At 39.6% G+C, this 21034-nt stretch overlaps 1 protein-coding gene across 1 annotated transcript in view; it reads right to left on the bottom strand.

Moving 5' to 3' along the window:
* faf1 (Fas (TNFRSF6) associated factor 1) overlaps window positions 1-21034 on the bottom strand; it is a 62833-nt gene that overhangs the window by 17843 nt on the left and 23956 nt on the right. The window contains exons 9-15 of the mRNA XM_040052983.1: window positions 14595-14690; window positions 14366-14489; window positions 14190-14253; window positions 14001-14082; window positions 6081-6235; window positions 1728-1864; window positions 1538-1626 (exon numbers count right to left, since the gene is read on the bottom strand). Of these exons, the coding sequence (XP_039908917.1) occupies window positions 1538-1626; window positions 1728-1864; window positions 6081-6235; window positions 14001-14082; window positions 14190-14253; window positions 14366-14489; window positions 14595-14690 (747 nt within the window). The remainder of the gene's footprint in view (window positions 1-1537; window positions 1627-1727; window positions 1865-6080; window positions 6236-14000; window positions 14083-14189; window positions 14254-14365; window positions 14490-14594; window positions 14691-21034) is intronic.

Genomic DNA, 21034 nt, shown 5'->3' on the forward strand with positions numbered 1-21034 from the left:
AACTCAACTCATTCCTCAGCCACGATTCCCATAACTGAGATGCTATGACTCCCACAATAGCGCTGCGAATTGCTAAAGAGGCTGTTTGGTTGACTTAACATAATGGCTGAACCTAACACAGCTTGACATCTGTCATCTATAGATACAGTAGTCAAAAAAGAGGCACAGTGTAGTCAGGGCTGACAAAAATCCGTGGAAATAAAACGCGCATAAAAGTGGAAAGGGCAGCTACGAAAGATTTCACACAACCAAAACCAAAACTTCTGCGACATACTAAGAGACTAAACACCAGTGCTGATTAAATTACTCTAAAGCTTAGTAATGTGTTATTGTTTTTTATTAATCTGAACGAGTCAGCTTCAAGTCACACAGGTCAGTTTTCAATTATAGACTTAACCATAGTAATATTCACATATCCTTTACAACAGTTACCATGGCACTCACATGGTTTGAGAATGTCTAAACTAAGCTATGAGGACCATTAAGTTAAAGGTAACTACAGTGTTTTTCATGTCAAAAGGATTTGAGTGAACATATGAGATGATAGTTAATAAATTAGTTAAGTTCGTTGTAAGTGATTGATGCATTGTCTCATATTGTTAAGATTCGTGGGAAGGACACAAAATGCTAGCTCCACCTTATCATTTCTATGGAAGGAATGTTTTAATCATGTTTTAATTACATTTTCTCTTTGGGTAAAAGGAGGTCAACAGATACGTTAGCAGTAGCCAGACTCTAGTTGATAACTAAAGGGGATGAAATGGCTGAATGGTTCTCGAGTCATTATAACAAAAGCCATATTTTAACAATGCCTTCTGATGTGCTCTGACATGTTGCAATTTATCGCACAATGTTAAAAGTTGGTCCAGTTACTGGAGCCACTGAGATTAGCCAACTAAAATAAGAACAATGGTAGAAGTTCAATTCAATTTTATTTATACAGCGCCAAATCACAACAACAGTCGCCTCAAGGCGGTTTATATTGTAAGGTGGACCCTACAATAATACATACAGAGAAAAACCCAACAATCATATGACCCTCTATGAGCAAGCACTTTGGTGACAGTGGGAAGAAAAAACTCCCTTTTAACAGGAAGAAACCTCTGGCAGTCTTCAACTTATCCCAACCAATAAAGCACGGCTTTAGCTTGAAACGATGTCCTTAATGTCAAAAGCGTGACTCTCACAAAAAACTGTACATTTGAGAATTCGGTTGGTATACTTGGAAGTGCTCCCCAGGCCACAGTACCTCCTTTAAATAAAAATATGAAGTCATCTATATACAGTGGAAACTATAGATAGTAGCAAACTGGTTAGTTTAGTCAACAGCAGTTTTGCACAACTTTCCTAGCTACTGTTAAACAGCATTACAAGGAAACACGAGCATATGTTTCCATTTGAAAGAGCAAATGGTCCATAATGAACCAAGTAGTTATTGAAAGAACAAAGAAATGAAGTATTTTCTCCATCTTTAAGGATCAGAGGCTGACGTTTTTGTTTCCTGCGAACAGACTGTCTGATTCCGCTCAAGCTTTACCTCGTCTTTAATGTCCTCTTGCTGTTGTGCTGTGAAGATCTCCATTGCTCCCATTAACCTCATCATCAGCTCATCCACTGTTGTATTGCCTGAATTAGAAAAGAAAATCAGAGGGCAATAAAAGAGTTTCTGTTTTCATGATAATTACAGAAAACAGAGTTAATTGTAGGATGAATAAAATGAGAATTACCTTGAATAACATTTAGAACTTCGTTGGATGTGCGTTTCCCCATGACTATGAGGAGCAGGGGGAACTGGTCTGTCTTGTATGTCCGTATGGTCTGTGTCACCACACTGCCAAAGTGCCTCGTACACATAGTGAGTAGTCTGGAAGACAAAGAAATTTATCTAATTCACTTTCCCCCCCCAATTTATTTACTTTACCTGCTTGTTCCTTTGGTAATAAGCATATATTTAATAAAATAAAAACAATTTTAAAGAGCGATAAAGTATTCGTGCACATATTTTCACTGGGAGGTGCGTGCTTTTCAGATTGCAGCACAAAAGAGAAATACACACAACTTGTGGCATTAAAGACTTTAAAACCAATTCTGCATTTTCTTATTCCATCAGGGCGACATGCTATCTCAATTGGAACCACAGATGAATTAGTATTCCTCACCAGACACCCAGAATTGATAGGGCAAGAGAGGATTTCTTATTCCATTACAAAGACAGAACTTTTTAAATTAACATTTCAGAGAGGGAAAAGGGTAGCAGGCAGTCGGAGCCCCGCCAAGCTCCCTGTAAATGTCATAATATTAATGAATTGCTATAGACTGAATGCAAATATAGATTAGCTTTTTCTCCTGCCTTTTAATAAGATCTACTTTAATAACTGCCTGGTAAAATAGAGAGGTAATGGAATGGATGGCGGGACAGCGGGTCAGAGGAAGAAGATAGATAGAGCGGATGCTGTCTGAGAGGGGGTGTAACTCATTAAAAGATGAAGCCAAAGCTGCGGGAGCTACTTGCAGACTTTCCAAACGGTGAAATAGAGTACTTCCAGTCAATAGGACAATAGCAGTAGTAATAATCATGCCAAAACCAGCTAAAGTGTGGACGTTGGACTGAAAGATGAATGAAATGAGCTTTGGAATACAATGCAGACAAAAACTTTTTCCAAATGTTGAACTTTGTGTGACCCACACCTTGCAATGAAAACGTGGGTACCCTAAATCTTAGATCATTTTGTTCTGACATTTGTCCCTGTTCAGACCTCAACCCAGCCACAATATAACAAAAGCTCACAGGGAAACTCTAACCTGTAATGAAAGGCCAGGGAACAATAGACACTAACTTGAAGGGTAACCCAATCTTAAACCTCTAATCAAGCGCAGGCTAACCTGCTTTGGTTTCTAACTCTAAACTAAGGAAGTCAGTTCAGCACAATGATGATCATAATCACAACAACATAAAAACAGCACAATCTCAAAACACAACTTACATGTACTTTGTAACCACTATCGTTCAGGGTAAGACGGACACCGAAACTAGGAAACAGGAAGAACTATGAAGCCCTTATGGAATTACGTAAAGAAGAATAAGTATGGCCACAACATTTAATGTCAGGAGGAAGTCACTCCAGGAAATGAGCTGCACAGTTCGGCCTGTCTCATCTAGCCCTAATATAACATAGTAACCTGCGGCCTTTAAAAACCTTTAGGGGTAACTAAATGCAGAAGAAACACCTGCATGGAATTTGCAACTACCATTAAATGCTTCGGTGGCTAATGTGACTGACAGATTCTAATTTGTTGCCCATCCCAGCTTATTTTCTCACTGCGGATCCCGACAGCTATAACAGTAAATGTTTTCCTGGACTGTCAGCTTGCACTTCTTCAAATCAAACTGATGCACTATGATGCGAGTAGACCGGTTAGACCTGGCGTCTGCTCCACTGAGCAGCTGATGAGTCAGGGTAGTACAGTAGCACTGCAGGGAATATTTTTGCCAGCCACCTGTACGTGTGCAGTATGGGAACCGGATGCTCCGATAGCTCACTGTGTCATACACACTTTGTTTCAGAGTGAACATGGACATGTTTTGATTTGAAAGTGACATTTTGTTCTCCCACCAAACGAGTTATGTTTTCAGGGAAGACTATGTCAAGAGAAGAAGTCGAGTGTACAGAACAGGTTCGCACAACGGGCTGTTCCCGCCTTGAGCAGTTAAGACACAAGTTTACACTTAAAGGCTAGTAAATATGTAAATATGTAAGAAAAATTGTTTCTGTATGTTTCTGTTCTGTGTCCTGTGTACTGTTTGTTTGTATATGTGTCTTTTTGGCTGCTGTTACAACCAAATTTCCCCCTTGTGGGACAATTAAAGGATTATCCTATTCTATTCTATTCTCTAATAAGATCGCCTGTATTGCTACAGACCAAACGGGTAATCACATTAGACTGCCAGGTCTGTATAATGTTTAAAACACTAAATCTAGTGTCAACATGAGGTCACCTTAGTGCATATTCTTACACTGTAATGTATTATGAGAATGCGCACACAACACAAATAATCGACTTTCAATGTGTTTATTTACTTACATGTGCAATGACAGTATACTGCCTGGGCGATATATCAGATTCATTTCCCACGAGTGACAATTACACTGGCATCCAATCACCAGCACTGCATTTATGCATAATTAATCATTTAACTGGTAGGCCTGTGAGAATAGATTAAGCTAAGCAACAGGCACATTCCAATATCAGCAGGTTTATCACTCGCTCACAGACACACACAAATGCACGCACACATAATCAGGATACCTTTCTAACAGCTTGTGTGACTGATGCCAATCACCAGTCACTTTAGATCAGCTAAAGAGCGTGAGAATGCCGAGCAGCAGTTGGATGTGTGAGCGAGTTAGTGCGCACATGTGCATGCATGCGTTAGCAGCAAAGCTGCGACTAGCTGTGTGTGATGAAAAGCTCCAGATGTTGCCTCCTTTTTAACGTGCAATAAAAAGGCCCAGCTGGGGCAAAAAGCAAAGGAGGCCAATGGGAGAGAAAGGAGTGCGGAATGAGGAAAGGAGGGAGTTTCCTTAAAAGAAATAATGGAGAGCTGAGGTCAGGGTGCGAGTCTTTCTCAATGACTGCTACCAGAGGGCAGGCTTAACTCTGGAGGTTCAGGGTAGAGTGAGAGAGCTGAGGTAGCTGATTAAATAGAAGAGAAATAAAGAAATATCAGAAAGGAAACAAGTAAAATATGTAGTATTAAAGATGAAGGGAAGGATGAAATACATGAAGCATTCCTTGTTTACAATGTGAAACAAAGGTTCAAATTTACCTAAACCTGTCCTCTGTTCAACACTTGAACCTGCAAGAGATCTAATAGTCTGTTAAAAATATACATCTCACTCGCTGAACCAATGTAATAAACAGGTGTTGTTGTAAAATACCAACACAGGGTGCTGGAGCTAAGCTAGGACTTTCAGGATAAATTGGAGAGATAGAGATGTTTGGACTCCAACGGAGTCCTTCATCTCCCACTGACCCTCTATTCAGACAGTTTGGTCAAGATTGCCCAATCAGGGGCCTCACCGTGCAAACACAACGCCTTTTGTTAGCATGCAACCTCCAAGCTTCAAAAAGAGAATGAGGCTGAAGAGAGAATGAGAAGAAAGAGATACAGAGTACGAGTAATGGAGTGAAAGATGAATGCCAGCAATTACGGATGTGTCAAACCGATTTTTAAACACTGTTCATTTGCCAGATAGGATTCCACCTACACTAGCATTTCTGGATTATTATCTAAACGCTACCCAAAATATGCAGGATTCACTCTCTAAAGTCCAAGATTTTCTTGCTTCACACACACAAAAAAAATACAACAGCAGGATGAAGGCATGACTGAAAACTAAATTTACTTTCTCTAAGAAAACTATTCAGAACAATAATGCGGGGACAAGATAGTGGCATGCAACAGACTGCTTCCCAACCAGAGGACTCTGACAGCTCACAAAGCCCTCAGCTCATGATCAAGCTTCTCTCCCGCTGAAATACATTCAATATCCTCTTTATTAGATACACCTCAGTATTTATGCAGACAGTCGGCTCCTGCGGACAGTAAGTCACATATAAATAAAACATAAGGATTAAGGATGCAGTCAGGGCTTAAAGGTTCTCTTATTGCATTACTAAACTTTACAGCTGGCTAAAGCAATTCTAAATACAGCATGATTCTGATAGACTACCGGATCTCCAGAGAATTAATTCAGTGTTTAAAACCTTTTTTTTTTTTATTACCGTTTAGCCATCATTCTCACTGACCAAACTGTTTTCTCCCCTAGCTATAGCACCACAGTCAGATTTGGCAACCAGAAAACACAGCCAGATTTAGCGTTGCAACAGAATTCACGTGTAGCTGCAGTTTCTACAATTTAAATATTTGATCTGACAACTCAAAGGTCGTAAGATGAGCTTAAAACTTTATTTACACAAATGAATTACGCAAAAATGGACTCATTAAACAATAGGATTCTTGGAATGAGATACGTCTTCAATCGCACTCAAAGCGTGCTGGTCGACTGACATTGTACCTGGATTTGTTAGCTTCTTTAGTGACATCCCATGCCCATGTGATGAAGTTCTGGCTCAGGTAAGAGACGATAGAGTCAGCGCACATCATTTGGGAGCAGAAGACGTTGCTGAGAACACTGTCATCATTGTGGAGGTAGATAGCCAGCAGCTTTCTCTGTGGAGAGAAACAGTTTGAAAATCAGAGTGGGAGCAAACTGCACCTCTTACTGTGCTACGACATTTGGTAAGGCAAAGGGTCACTGCAGCTGATCCTTTATTTTTGCCTTCAATCAGTTGTTCAGTGGCTAATAGGTGGAACCAAACACCAAAGTATACAGTTGACTTTGTGGAAGAAGTTTGACTAGCTAAAACTCATCACTCCCCAATATAATAAATGTCATATCTATGATCGGTGCTGCTCTGTCAGCCATGCACTAGGCGTCTCATTATTAGAGAGACATGTCCATATTACATGAACATAACATGACCACCGGCAGAGAGGACTGGGCGCAGAGCTAGCAGGACTTCTAAAGACCACGGTAGGACCACAACTGGCAAAAAAGCAAATACCACGCAAAATAAAATGGAGAGCGGTGTAAATAAAACTTTGCTTGGAGGCGACAAAGATATGGAGAAAACAAAACAGACAAATCACTCTATTTATTTTACACCAAATGCCAGCAGCCTGTTCAGGTTAGTAGCGGCAGGGCCAGACAATATTGACGAAGCTCCAAATCCAAGGATATTGACACCATCATATAAGCCTGGTAGATTCTCCCTACTGACAATCTAATTAAAAAACAAACACACCCACAAACATAAAAGGTTCCAGGGGACAATGTTGGAAATAATGCTCTTTAAATTACATGTCACTTCTCTTGCTATAAAAGAACAAATAAGAAAAACTCGCACTCTCTGCTTAGTTCATTTTTACCCACGGCTGTGAAAGGGGAGTTAAGGGGTCTGTTCCTCGGGAACAGTAATCTAGGCTACGTGCGCCAAAAAGCGAAAAATCTACACAGGGCGTAAAACGTGAGGAGAAGGGAAAGAAGAAGTTGTGCTATACTGTGGCCTGTGTAGAATAGGAATGGGAGAGCACTGCTGTGTTTGCTCAACGATTAGTGCTTTAGAATAATCTCCAGGGCTCCTAGAGAGAAGGAGCTGGGGACTCATTCACTAGGCCGATTCAACAGCCTGAAAAGATTAAACACTCATGCTGAGAAGACAAGCAAATTCAGTCTTGAGAGAGGAATGAGTGTGAGGAGAGGGAGAGTTTTACAGCGTGAAAAAAAAAAAACCAACAAAAAAACAAAACCCCGATACACACTCGAACGCCGACGTCCCCGACACACACGCACAGATGCGCAAACTTAACTCCGCTGCCCGCGAGTAACGGGACTCATGCTCGCACACATGCATGCTCAATTAGAGCAAGTGTAAAGACTAATCAAAGTGGGCATTTTGGCAAACTGAACTCCTTCATCTTAGTTAAACTGTCCGTACCCCTCTGTTCCCTCTCCGCTTTCAACTCAGATCTTTTGTATTGCCTGTCTTAGCGGGGAGGAGCAAATCCCTCAGTTCAGCTAAATTACTAGGTCCAACCTGAGCTAGATAGTGACCCCATAGCCCTTCCTCACACCTGTTCACCTAAAGCTAAGCTTGCTTTGAGGCTGTGAGAGAAACAAAAGAGTTCACACACTGTAGAATAGCGTTGCGCTTCATTTGCTGTTTAATCAGTGCACCTCTTTCTTGGAAGACGGCCCAGCAGAAAGTTTGAAAATATGAAATATGTGCGTCTATAAATATGAAAAAAGCATGTGTTCTCGTGATGAGGCGGTCCTTTGAATGAGGCACTTTTTAACCATCGTTTTAAAACAAAAACAACTTTTTTTTTTATCATAAAACATGCAGGTCTTTTGTTTCACTTTTCCTTTTTAATTAATTGCTGCACTTGCCTTTTTTTTTTCTTTTAGGGATGCGGATTACCATGTGTGAATATGAAGAGCAGGTTTTTCTGTTTTATTTTTTAGTTGTTTGAAATAAAGGGATTATTTATTTCAGATTCTTGAGATAAAAGTGCATGTATGCAAAAAGATGAAAAAAAATTCTGATAAAACACAATGATGTTAATAATAAAACCCATTTACTGTTAGAAATCACCTGAAAAGGGGTGTAAGCGAATCAGGCTCATATCCCACTCCAAATCTGCCCGTATTATAAATGACCGATGACCAATTATAAGCACCTCAAAAATGCTGCTTCTTCTATTCATGTAGTACTCTAACTAAGCCAGTCACAGGAGTATTTATACGTTTACATAAACGGGACTTCCAAAATGTTTTTTTAATAATGAGCAGCATCTCCTACCCTGGGATGTAAATAATATAATATGTGGTCTGGGCTGACAGATGAACACAATTTATTAATTTACTCAAGTTCTATTAAAGGTGGACTCGTCCTTCATTATGAGGATAAAAAGTGAATTTAACATGTGATCTGTCACATATTAAAAAGGCTTTATTTGCAGACTAATTTATATAATTTACACGTGGAGATAATGAAGTTGTCAGCTCAGGCGACTGAAACTGCGAGCAACAGACACCAAGGTGTGTGCAGAGCGCTCTGTGATTTATGCACACTGTACAGTTATTACTTTCATTTTTAGTCCAGCTTCAATTCACCTTTTCTGCAAAAAGTGTCTGCACAGGGGTTAAAATAAAAAAAAAGAAAATGTGCCTTTATGCCCAAACATTTATCCTTTCAAAAACATTTAATATAGCCAGTTTACAGTTAGTTATTCATAAAGAGAAACAATAAAAAACAATGTCATCAGTTTCTGTCATGATCAGCGCGTCCCTATGGCTACGAAGGGAAGACCCAAATAGCCGAGTTTCTGTTGGTGAATGAAATAAACCAAGCAAGCTTGCAATATTACAGGCTGTGTCTGATATCACTCCAGAATTAGCTTCATGATTTTGCCCTTTTTAAACATGAATGAAGAGATACAACTTGCTGCTAAAAATCTCACCGCACACCCATAAACACAAAGTCTTAGTCCACATGAAGCCACAGTCTCTGGTGTTAGGGGCCTTTGCAGTCAAGGAGAAGATAACTTGTGCCACGATTCATCCATGTTAGATTATTTTGCCACCATCAGAATTTTAGAGCAATAACAGAAATAAACGTGACACTGCCAATTTCTTTTGTTTGTTTGTTTTTATTTTATTTTAAGCCTCTTTAGGGAAACCGTGTAGTGGAACTGAAGTCGATCAACAGCTTTTAGTTTAATTAGGGCCCTTTTTCTGTGGATGACATTTTTGCAACATCAAGAAGAGGCTTAATCACAAGTACAGCGTGTTGAACAAAGCCAGGAGAGACTAGTTAATGAGATACAGACATGTACAGATGAAAGGAAGGACAGAGAAATCCAGATGGTGATTGTTCTTTAGATGACCGGCTCAGTCTGGAAAAGCAAATACTTCAAATTGAAGAGCTCAAATGACCTACACGGTGGGAAAACTCATTGTGATCGATGAGCAGCCATATAAGAGGCACGCTACACTAAAACTACCAAACGTCACATTTTAGAGTCTTTCCAAACAATTATGAAAGCACTGAAATAATATGAAGTCCGCAACTAAGTAGTTAAAGTCCACACTATAAGAATATGGACAAGTTTGAGTTTGCACACCACATTTAATGTTTAACTGTAATGGCCACACATGTATATCTAACTGTTCTGACACATGAGGGATGGAGCTGTCTTATGGTTATCCAAGCTCCTGATCATCGATGATTCTGATGGATTAAGAGAAAGTAGAATAAATATATCAATATTTAAAACTTTACACTGATGTAGCCCCTAATCTATCCATTTACACCTGACAGTAATCATTTCAGGTGCAGTCAATAACTAATCAAAGCCACTTGTGATCAACATCTCACAAGCTGACAGAGATACATGTACATCTACGCGCCATATGCCATTCTGACTGACCGCTGCTTTTTCCTCTTGACTCTGCGAGGCTATTGCTGGGTTTTAAAGCAGATACTTGGCAGCGATAAATCCCTCAACTCCGCTCTTCAGCAAGGCTATGAATTTTGATGTGTCTTTGTGTGTGGCAGACATGAGAGCAGAGTGGAGAGCGAAAAAGCGTGGGGTTAGAGTGATTAACCAGTGCGTTGATGGGGATTTAGTGAGGATCGTGGTTAGTGATGGGTGGCCTATCTCTCTGTACGCTCTGACTAACCACTGATCCCCAAGAGGGTTCAGCTCAGCTCAGCTCAGCTCAGCAGCCCAAAGCATTTTCATTAAGGATGGATTGAGTCTATCTCAACATTCCCCCAACACACACCTTCAGAAACACTTCATCAAATGTAGTGTTTTGCTTAGTGATTAGCCTCTCCCAGGCTATGAGAGAGTGAGACTGATTCCTCTGTTTAAAAACCCCTTCAGTCAAACCTGCCCTACTCTAATATACCCTTAATGAAGTAGGCTTTTTCTACTACGAGGACACAAATACTAGATTGCTTTTCAAATGGAAGCGAAAGAGCAAGGGATGGGATTGTCGGATAGATGGAAGAGGGGACGGTGTAATTGTGCACATATGCTACTGTGTAATGAAACCGTGAAAAGCAGCTTGTTTTGGCCTGTCATCTCGGATGTTTGTGACAAAACAGGACAAACACAGAACAGATCAAATAGCTTCTGCTTTCGTGCAACATCTTTGCACATATCCAGCTTCTCCAAAGCCATTTTAACCACAGCACAGTTGGCAGGCTAAATCAAGCTCACCCAGAATAAAACAAAATACAGTGGAAATGAATACTATTCTGCCCTCATGCTGTTTAGAGCACAGTGGTACAGTACTGTCTGTGAACACCAGAGAGACATCAGCCATATTGTGCTGGCTTAGGAGAGGAGATCAGCTGGGAAACAGGCAAAATGCCAAGCTTCTCTTTAGATTTTTTTCTACATCTCTGTTTATTTCACACTCTCTCCTTCCCTTTCTTTTATCCCCCAAAATCACATTTGCTTATTTTTCTCTTTCTTCCCGCACAGCCTTTTTTCGTCCAACTTTCTCTTGTGCTCCACGCTGCTTTTTAAGACCATGTCCTTCATTTTGTGGCCCTGCTATCATCTTTTTCACCCTCCCTCTTTGTGTGCCTGGTGATCTGAACCCCCAGAACATCTTGCTGTGTCCTCACAGTCTAATAAGGCTGTAATCCACACAAGCTGTCCGTTGATACAAGCATCCTTAAAAGGACAAAAGCTGAAAAACAAGGGGGAAAGTGGACAGCTAAAAATAAAGCCTCAGCTGTCGGGGTGAAAATTTGATGATGGTTTTGATAACTAATATCAGTGTCGCTATCAAGCCACATCCACGGTACATACATTGAACATCACCATCATCCTCATCAATGACTATTTTTTTTAGAAAGAAATGTAATTTTACGGTTTATGGAAAGTAAGGCATAGACTATCGTCATGCCTTCTGCACACACTAATCATTTACTCAGTTACTCTTAGCACACTGTGTCTAACATGTTTTGTTCATGCTGATATTCCAATTGTTCAAGTTTCAAGAAATACTCAATAAAAGTCTTGAGCCACTTTTTATTTCTTTATACTTTGGTAGGAAAATGTGAAATCTGTCCGGCAATATGTCAAAATGTGCAAAAATACAGTGTATAACAAAATGCACTCTCCTAATAAATCTTGTTTGGAATGTAATGCTCAGTAATAGTTCGACAGGCTTTGCCTTTTGTTCCGTTCTCTGTCAAGATGATCCCACGCTGCTTTGATAATTGTTGTGGTCTGGGCTCTGGGGAGGCCAATCCATGTTTGATAGTGTTCCACTATGCATTTTTCTTTTTCATCAAGGTTTGCTGTTACTGCATTGGCAGTGTGTTTGGGATCATTGTCATGCCGTTGCCAATCAGACGCTTTCCAGATGGTACTGCATGGTGGACAAGGAACGATCCCTAACACGACGGACTGAAATGCAGCCGCAAACCACGACAGAGCTCCCAGCGAGCTATAGAGACTCATTGTTTTATCTCTCTCTGACCTCCTCCAGACAGATTAACGATTATTTAAACCAAATGTAAAATTTGGATTCATCCCTATAAGACCTCTTGCCACTGAATATTCATCCAGTTCTTGGCACACCTCAGGGTTTTTTCTCTGTTTCCATTCCTTAAGAATGGCTTTTTAACAGCCACACATCTACCGAGACCATTTCTGATAAGGCTTCAGCATATGGATCAACTGAAGTTCCAGATACATCCCTCGTATAGATAGTTATTTTCAGGCTTACCGCTTTGTCTATTGGCCTCCACTTGTCCAGGCCCAAAAGCCAGTTGGGAAACACCTTGTTAGTGTAAAGATGCTGTTTATGCTCATCAAATTGTGGTACTTTTGACACGTTTCATAAATTCAGCTAAACAAATGGGAACACATTACATGCTTTTTGCAACAAGCTGCTAGTAACAAAGTGCTTAAAAGCATAATTTCATATTGGTTATTTGCCCAGTTGTCCGTTATGTGTAGACACATCACTGGTTCATCCCTTAAGTTGGGTGCCTTTTTGTGGTTGAATGATTTCTAGGTCACTGTTGAGCAGTTTAACAAAAAAACAAAAACAAAACCAAAAACATTTCTCTATAAATGGTCAAGTATAAGGACTGGACTGAAAACGAGACAATGGCCAAAGAAAAACCGAGGAGACCTTAAGAGAACCTGGGGAACTATTGGTCAAGACCACTTTAAAGAATTATGATGAAGTCTGACTTCTTGGAAACAAAATATAAAGAGAGGAAATAATTAGAGATGAAAATATTACCAGGTCTCCATTACCTCTATTATAGATGACTGAAACACCGGGGGGACCGAGCTTTTGCTGTTGTGGCCCCCAAAATATGGAATAAACTGCCCCTCCATATTAGGTTGGCCCCAACACTTGAAATGTTTAAATCACTTTTAAAAACGCACTTTTTTTCAAAGGCTTTTTAGGAGTAGTACCAGAGTCAGTTTGTAGTCAGTTTTTAGTCAGCTGTTGCTCTTAATCTTTTTTATTTTGTTAATTTTATTCATTGTATATTTTATTGTCTATTTTACTCATGTTTTAATATTTAATATATATATATACACTGATTTATTTTTATCATTTTCATTTATGTATTTATTTTACTGTTATTTATATTTATTTCTTTGTCTGCTTAGTGTATGGTTTTTAACTTTTATCTGTTTTATTATTGGAAAGCACTCTGGTAAACTGTGTTGTTTTAAAGTGTTATATAAATAAAGTTGGGTTGGATTGGATTGGTTTTACTGGCATTAAGCCTAAAACTAAATGACTTATATTTAAAGTTGTGTCTCATGAGATCTCCATAGATATCATTCTACATAAGCGGACTGAATTATGTGTGCAACAGACCAGCAGCACGGCGTCAGTGATCTCTGATTACCCTATGCATCCATCTATACAATGTATAAGTTTGTGGCAACCAGATTCATCTAGCTTTCCCCAACTTAACAATGAACTCTAACCCAAATGTAAAAAATGTAGGCCAGGTGAATAAAGTTCCTGATTATATTAGCGTTTTAAATTTCCCCCAGCCCAGTAACAAAAGAGAAGTTATAAGAAATAAAGTATCTCCCTTGACAGAATTAATAATATCCTTCTCTGTTTGTGTTCCTTTGTCATGTTATCTTAAGCAAAGAAAACTCAAACCTGAAAAAAGCGACTCTTCCATGAAGCAGAAATGACATCAGTGATAAAGGACAGGCCATCATTTGTAACATCAGTACCTCGTATCACTTGCACAGCCCAAATTAAAAAGGATAAGAATATGAAGCTTCAAAGAAAAACACAAGTTTTTCAGAGTATATTAAAAATGTTCCTGTGAGACCCAAAATAGTCCAAAAGGTTACTTACATCTCTGGCTTTGCCATGGAAGGCCTCTTGAGATGCTGCCTCCAAAGACCCAATAAAGAACATTGGATGGGTCTCTCCATATCTACAGGACGCACACACACACACACACGACTCTTATTTAAAACATTGTTACTATCCAGTTTTGTCAGGTTTCAAAGCCATTTTAAATTAAGCATAACAACAGCTCACCTCGAAGAAAATTCAGAAGTAAAGTGAATTAAGGCATCAGTTTCATTTTCACTATTCTCTGGCACTGCAAAAGGGACAAAAAATAATTATATGGTCAGGCTTTACATGCTGTATCTGGAGGTTAATACTACAGTGGCTGCTATAACTGAGTTCTACAAGTGGTTCACATTACGTACTCATAGGTGATTTCCTACAGCTCGAGGAGCCCACTCCAAACATCTCTGAATCATCCACACCAAATTCTGATGCGTCTTCATAATCATCACCCTCACTGTCGCTGATCATATGGACATCCGCACACTGTAAATAAGAAGCATTTCATGAGCATGTCTGATGCTTGAAAGTTGCCTAGGGGATGAAATGCATAACTCAGAAGCGTGCGGTGGCATACGTAGGTCAATTTACCTCTTCTGTGGGTTCCTGGGCATTAGCTGGCGAGGACCTTCGACAAACACTCAGGTGATGGCAGGGATAGCTGATTCCAGAAAGAGCTAGTGTCATCTAAAAACAAACAAACAAAGGAAACAGAACAAAAGAATGAAGCCAACAATTAAGAATGACTGCCGACCGTGTGCGTTTACTCAACACAATATAATAATGTCATCAAGTTTAAGTATGTGTTGGTATCTACTGCTTATGACTTGCCTAAAACTGATGCCTAAACCAAAACAAGGCAAACTTCACCACTGATTCTGTAGTTGTGCCTTACATTTGTTTGCCTTTTTCCCCAGGCAGCAGAAGCATAACCTGTATCATGACATACTTTGTATTTTCAAACAAAGGCTTGATCATCTCTCTAATGAGGCGTGACCACAATGAGGTTTCTGTACACCTGCAGGATCCATAAGTGCAGTGGTGGTCTATAGTAGAAGGTAACCTGACTAATGAGCTCCCAAATCCAAAACCAGGACTGAAAATGTGAGCATTCAGCAGGGACTCATTACAGGAGTCTCCTGGCTCAGACCCCAAGGGATATCAGCAATAGAGACAAGGCTGTTGCAGAATGAAACTAAAGTTGTCTTGCTTTTAGATCTTAGATCTTCCAATCTGAATATACTGAGACTTAATAATAACACAACATTATATTCAGTGGCACCTGAACTGAAAGCCAACATGCAAATACTGTTCTGGTAGAGAGAACAACAGCACTGAGGCAGGGTAGGTAAGCTTGGTGTGATAAGAGCCAGAGGAGCTGCTCATCCCCTGCAGAGGTCTTCTTATCTGCTCCATTGTCGAGTGCTGAGACACACAAAGAGCAGCTGGACACGGCTGAATCAAGAGACGCTTACACGCAACACCAATTGAGTCTGAAAAGAGCTACACGGGCTGAATGGAGTTTTCCTCTCTGTGTCTCTCCTAAATTAAAAGTACTTCCTCGTGCTGGTGTCAGCTCTCTAGAGCAGGAGAGAGCAGTGTAACCAGTAGACCTTATCACAAACACGGACTTATAAGTGTATCTCTGTTTGCCTGGCACTGATAAGAACTGTGCCGTCACGTCGCACTTAATTATCTTTTGACTGTTAGAAAGTAAGTGCGCTGCACACAAAAGAACCAAATATTTATACAAAACTATTTGCACAGTTGTGGACTAGTTGAGTCAGTGTAGGCGCTGCTGGGGTTGGGCAGTATTGCGATACTCATCCTGAGATTAGTTTGAACATTTTAATTGCTTTTTATGCTGCGGTTTTGTATTTTACGTAGAATCCACAGTGCTTCGCCATATAACAAATCAACAAAAGGGCTTTTTTGTTAGCAATTACACAAAATAACCAAATTATTTTCTACAGAAAAGAACAAGGTAGAAATTATTATTTAAGAAAAATTTACATAGATACTGATCAAGAAATCATGAGAAGCTGTGTCCATATTCCCCAAATCTACCACAACTATACTCTTTGTCCCTTTGCAATCACATTTACAACATACACAGAAATAAAACGATAGCATTTATTTACATATTGGGTTTTTTTCCTCCTAAAAGAGCAAGTGAACTCAGTCTCACTCTTGGGAGCTGAAAAACATTTATTGCACCATTTCAAATAGTTGACAGAGGATATACTAAAACTGGCTATAATATTGGCGTTTCAAATTCCCACCAGTCGAGCGACGATTGACTGAAGGGATATTTCACCGAGTATCTCCCCTGACAATATGAGAAAGAATAACATCTTGATGAGTATTCCTCCTCTGTGTTGTCTTAAGCGCAGAAATCTGCTCCAAAAAGCAGTGGCTAGACTCTCAAGCAATATTGAAACAAAACAAACCAAGAATGACATCACCTCTAAAGGGACAAATCCACCGTGGAGCTTTGTTTGCAAGAGCACATCATATAACACTAACTAAAAAGGCTAAATGTTTTGGGGCAAAAATATTTGACTGTCCTTTTCTTTGTGAATTTATGTTTTTTTCCCTTTGGGGCCAAGAACAGATGAATGTTCCCAGACAAAAAGAAAACCAAACAGCCAAGCGCATACAGACGAGAGAAGAGACCGACTGTACTTCCTGCACATTACCAATTAGTAGCAAGTGTACTATTGTCAATAAAAAGCACACAAGTGTCACAGCAAGGACAGCTGATCCAGCCAACCCTAACATAAGGAACACCTACGAAGAACACTTAACTGAATTGCCTCGTCTGTGCTCAAGTAACTCAACTCTAACTTATTTACTTCTTTTATTTCATTAGATCTATCAGTCATTCTAATCAGAAACCAGAACATCACAAAAGAATTTACTGAAAAAGTGGGAAAAAAAAATTAAGCGATGTAGAAACGCAATTTGCTTTTTCAAAACCAGCAACACGCTTAATGAAAAGCTACGACCACTGAAGATGTTATGGGTGCCAGGTCTGTGAGCTGAATTAACACTGACGTTATTGAGCTAAAGATGCACAGGTTCTGAACTTTAAGGACGTGAAGGAATGGCCCCGTCTCTTCGCTGCCTATGAGTGGCAATCAAACGTGAGAATTTTAACACAGACTGGCAAGCAGAGCCCCATAAACCCTTTACCCCCGCCACTCACAATGAGAGGGTTTTGTCTGAGCACCTAATAAGTGTATAAATAAAGTTGATCACTTCCCCTGTCAAAGACAGCCTGGAGGGTTTGGGCTGACATGGATGCAACCAGGGGAGGTGAAAAGGGGGGAAAAGGAGAAAAAAAAAAAAGAGAGAGAGATGAGTGCCTCTCAGTCCTCTTCCTCACATTGACCCGATGGCTTCTCCCGATGTTGAGGTACACAAGTGCAGCTTGACGGCTCAGTGGTGAAACGTGGAAACAAGGTTGAAGCGCCGCAGGGCACAGGGTCTGAGGGGATGAGGTTAACCCCCAAAATGACCCTCTCCCACATCTCCACACAAAAGGAACTGGCTCCTCTTTTTTGGATTCTTTTAATTAACACTTTCATTGAGGCTCTAAGCATTCAGGGGCTGATACAGGGGAAGAATTTTCTCTTTCCCTCACACCCCCCCCTCCCTCCTTTTGCTTTCCCAGTCAACCTTTTTTTTTGTCCCTCTACTCTATCCTCCTTTTTCCTCCCTTTCTCTCCCTTCATTCTTTCTGTGTTTCATTTTTTTTTCTTTTCCAGTGTAGGCAGTGTTTGGATTAGGTGTCTGGCTGTGAGTATGAGATAATTACCACTGACAGCTGCACTGAAGGCAACCAAAACCTCATCATACCACCTTACTCTACTATGTCATTTTTAGAGCAAGAGAAGAACAGAAAGAGAAAGAAGAGAGGAAGTTTAAAAAGAAAGGAGATAGAAGACTTAAACTCCACCTTTAAGATTTATTAAGATATTTAATAAATGACATTGTTTCTAGGCTGAGATGCAATAGGAAGATATACAGCGTGACCATGGTCAGGACAAAAGGATCCTATTCTTCAAATAAAAGGTTCAGTGAGATGGGAGCATAACACCAAGAAACAAAAAGAAAACAGATACAGACAGACTAAGTCAGCACTGAATTTCACCTGAAGAAGGCCAATTTCATGACGAAGGGGGGGTGGCTCTGCCTGACTTTACTGCTGAGCCCTGATGCTATGGAAACCACAAGCTGTCCCCCCGCCTGTCAATAACTGGTTTCATAGGCCCCAATCAGGTAGAGGAAGATTCCAGTAATGCCAGCTGGGAAATGGAGGGAGGTGCTGCCCTACAAGCCACGGCACCTCAGAGGCTCTGTGGCATTAATACATTAGCAAACACCATGAAACACTGCATAAATGTCAGCAATTACAGGCTAGAAGAAAGGGCGGGTGGTGGTGGAGGGGTGCAGAGATGGGGGGGGGACGTAATAAGGATGTCCCACTGGCTGTCAATCACTCCAACAGGTACGGGAGGAAGGACGGCCAATCAGAGCTGCTCCAATGAGATGAAGCCTATGCAGAGACTCTCTGTGCTGAAATGCTAAGGGCAAAGTCTCAGAGAAGGCGAGGACAGGGGTTCAACCGTTATATTTGCAATAGCAAAGCAAGTTAATTTCCATCATCAGTATTATATTCAGAACAGCTTTGTCAATGCCACACAAGCGAGAAAAAATTGAAAGGCAGTACGACCATAATATTTCCAAATGATGCCAGAGTAAGCGTTTTGCTCTACTTGGAGAAAATTTTTTTTTTTTTATCAAATTTAAACTATAGCAAAGTCCAACATACTTTTTCTCTGACTGAGAACTTTTTCCAGTTCTGTCAAGACGTCTGTGATGCAGTAAACCCAAAGAAAATTCAAGCAAATGCTAAAATAAACAGTCACAAAAACCATTTGTTTTGCCCACATGGATCTCTACTACTAGTAAATATTACAAACTGGATTCTAATGAATCTATAAGAACATTGTAATCATGGCACCCAAAACAATGTTCAAGAAACAAACATTTAAATTGCTCATCACGAACAGCTGCACATTTGTCAACCAAATGTGCTCTGGGTAAATGTCACACTGGGGACATTAAATTATTTATGGAATATTAAGAAGCGATACAGAAGACTGGGAAAATGTTTTATATGCTTTGAATAGCAATGTGTTCACATTAGCAGTCGTGTTTGATGGTGAATTTCAATTACTTAGGAATAAAATGTACAGCAGTTAAAGCAATGTGACTTTTACTACCTTATCTATACATATCTAGACAGACAGACAGATAGGAGATATTTATTTATTTATTTACATATAGATAGATATTTATTTATAGATATATTACTGCTACTATGTCCCGTTTACTACTACATTTAATACTGAATTTAGGGCTGTTCATATAACGATATATATCTGATGACGATATAAAAACGTCTATCGTTTCATTTTACGCTATGGTTTGTTTCGTGATGTCGCAAAATAAACTGTTTACGACAATATTTTTTCATCGTTTTGATGGTCACTGTAGTGGCTATATTAATTTCTTAAAGTTCTCTCTTTCTCTTATATTTAATATAACCACACTATGGACGGACAAGCGCCTGATTTTATGCGTTGTGGTTAGCAACAACGACGGTAACAGCATCGCGTGTCCGCTTGTTTATGTTCCACATAAACCTTTCACAATAAAGCTCAAGATCCTGTTGAGACTTTTCAAAATAAACTGAATCACGTGAAAGAGCAGATTGTTTACGGATGAGAATTAAAAAAAGAGCCGCCAGGTGCTAAAAAATAGACCTTAGACTCAAACGTTAGAACAGGCTTTCCTCCGCAGCACGCCGTGTAATAAATACTTACAAAGAAAACGGCGGCCTTTACAACTTATGTCTAAAAATGTATCGTTTCATGCATCGGTAAAAACACTCGACTCCAGCTACATGACGTGCAGCTGGAAAAACTTTCCGCAAGTTGAGCTGCCTGAGATTCACAGAATTTACAGAAAATGTTACATTTTTGTGATTTATATCGTTATCGGACGATAGAATTCTTATATCGGGATATGAGATTTTGGTCATATCGCACAGCCCTACTAAATTCCTTTATTCTAAGAGCCCATAGCAAAAACAATAACAACAGACTGAATAAACTAATCTGCGATTCATTGCCATGAAACCATTATGCATCCTGATCCAATTTCCGATGACCATCAGACCTTGAATTTCAATGAAACGTGCTGAGTGAACAATATCAGGGGCTGACACATCACGTAACCACTAGTTTTCTGGAAAGGTGAGAATTTCTTTCTAACAAACCATCTCCTATACTCCAACAATACATGACATAATTACACTAACATTACACCAACTCAAATAACTTTCTCACAGCACAAGAATAACTGAGAGAAGAAACTGATATTCTGAGCAGTTGATCAGCTAGATGAACTATGATATATATATATATATATATATATATATATAAACAAAAATGTGCTCTAGATGACTATGAAAGCAACTATACAGCTAAAGCAAAGGCAATTTCCCCAACACTGTCACAGTCAGCATGTGAATTCCTGCTAATCCAATTACAAATTTTCTGTATCAGTACTAAATATGTTATACCTTTTCTTAAACAATGTATAATTATTTTAGTACTTCAATCAACAGTTTATTTAAATAAAACAAAATTTGCAATATTGGGAAAAAAACCAAACAAACAAAAGACAAAAAAACCAAGTAAAAAGTACTAATAATTTGACCAAGAATTCAAGTGAAAAATATGAATTTTCAAAGCCAAAGGAAATTTTTTTTCTAAAGACACAGTTCGGTTGGATCAGTATTGGGGTTCGATAGCCCAAGACACAGTGTGTACAACAAGAAAGGCACATTTGCAAATACACAAATGCAAATATGCACACACAAATAATAACTGCACAGGTGAACGCATTGGTATCGCACAAGACAGAAGAGTTGAGTAGCAATCGATTCCACCGCAAGC

The sequence above is a fragment of the Simochromis diagramma genome, unplaced genomic scaffold, assembly GCF_900408965.1.
Source record: "Simochromis diagramma unplaced genomic scaffold, fSimDia1.1 OVJJ01000419.1, whole genome shotgun sequence".
NCBI classification, from domain to species: Eukaryota; Metazoa; Chordata; class Actinopteri; order Cichliformes; family Cichlidae; genus Simochromis; species Simochromis diagramma.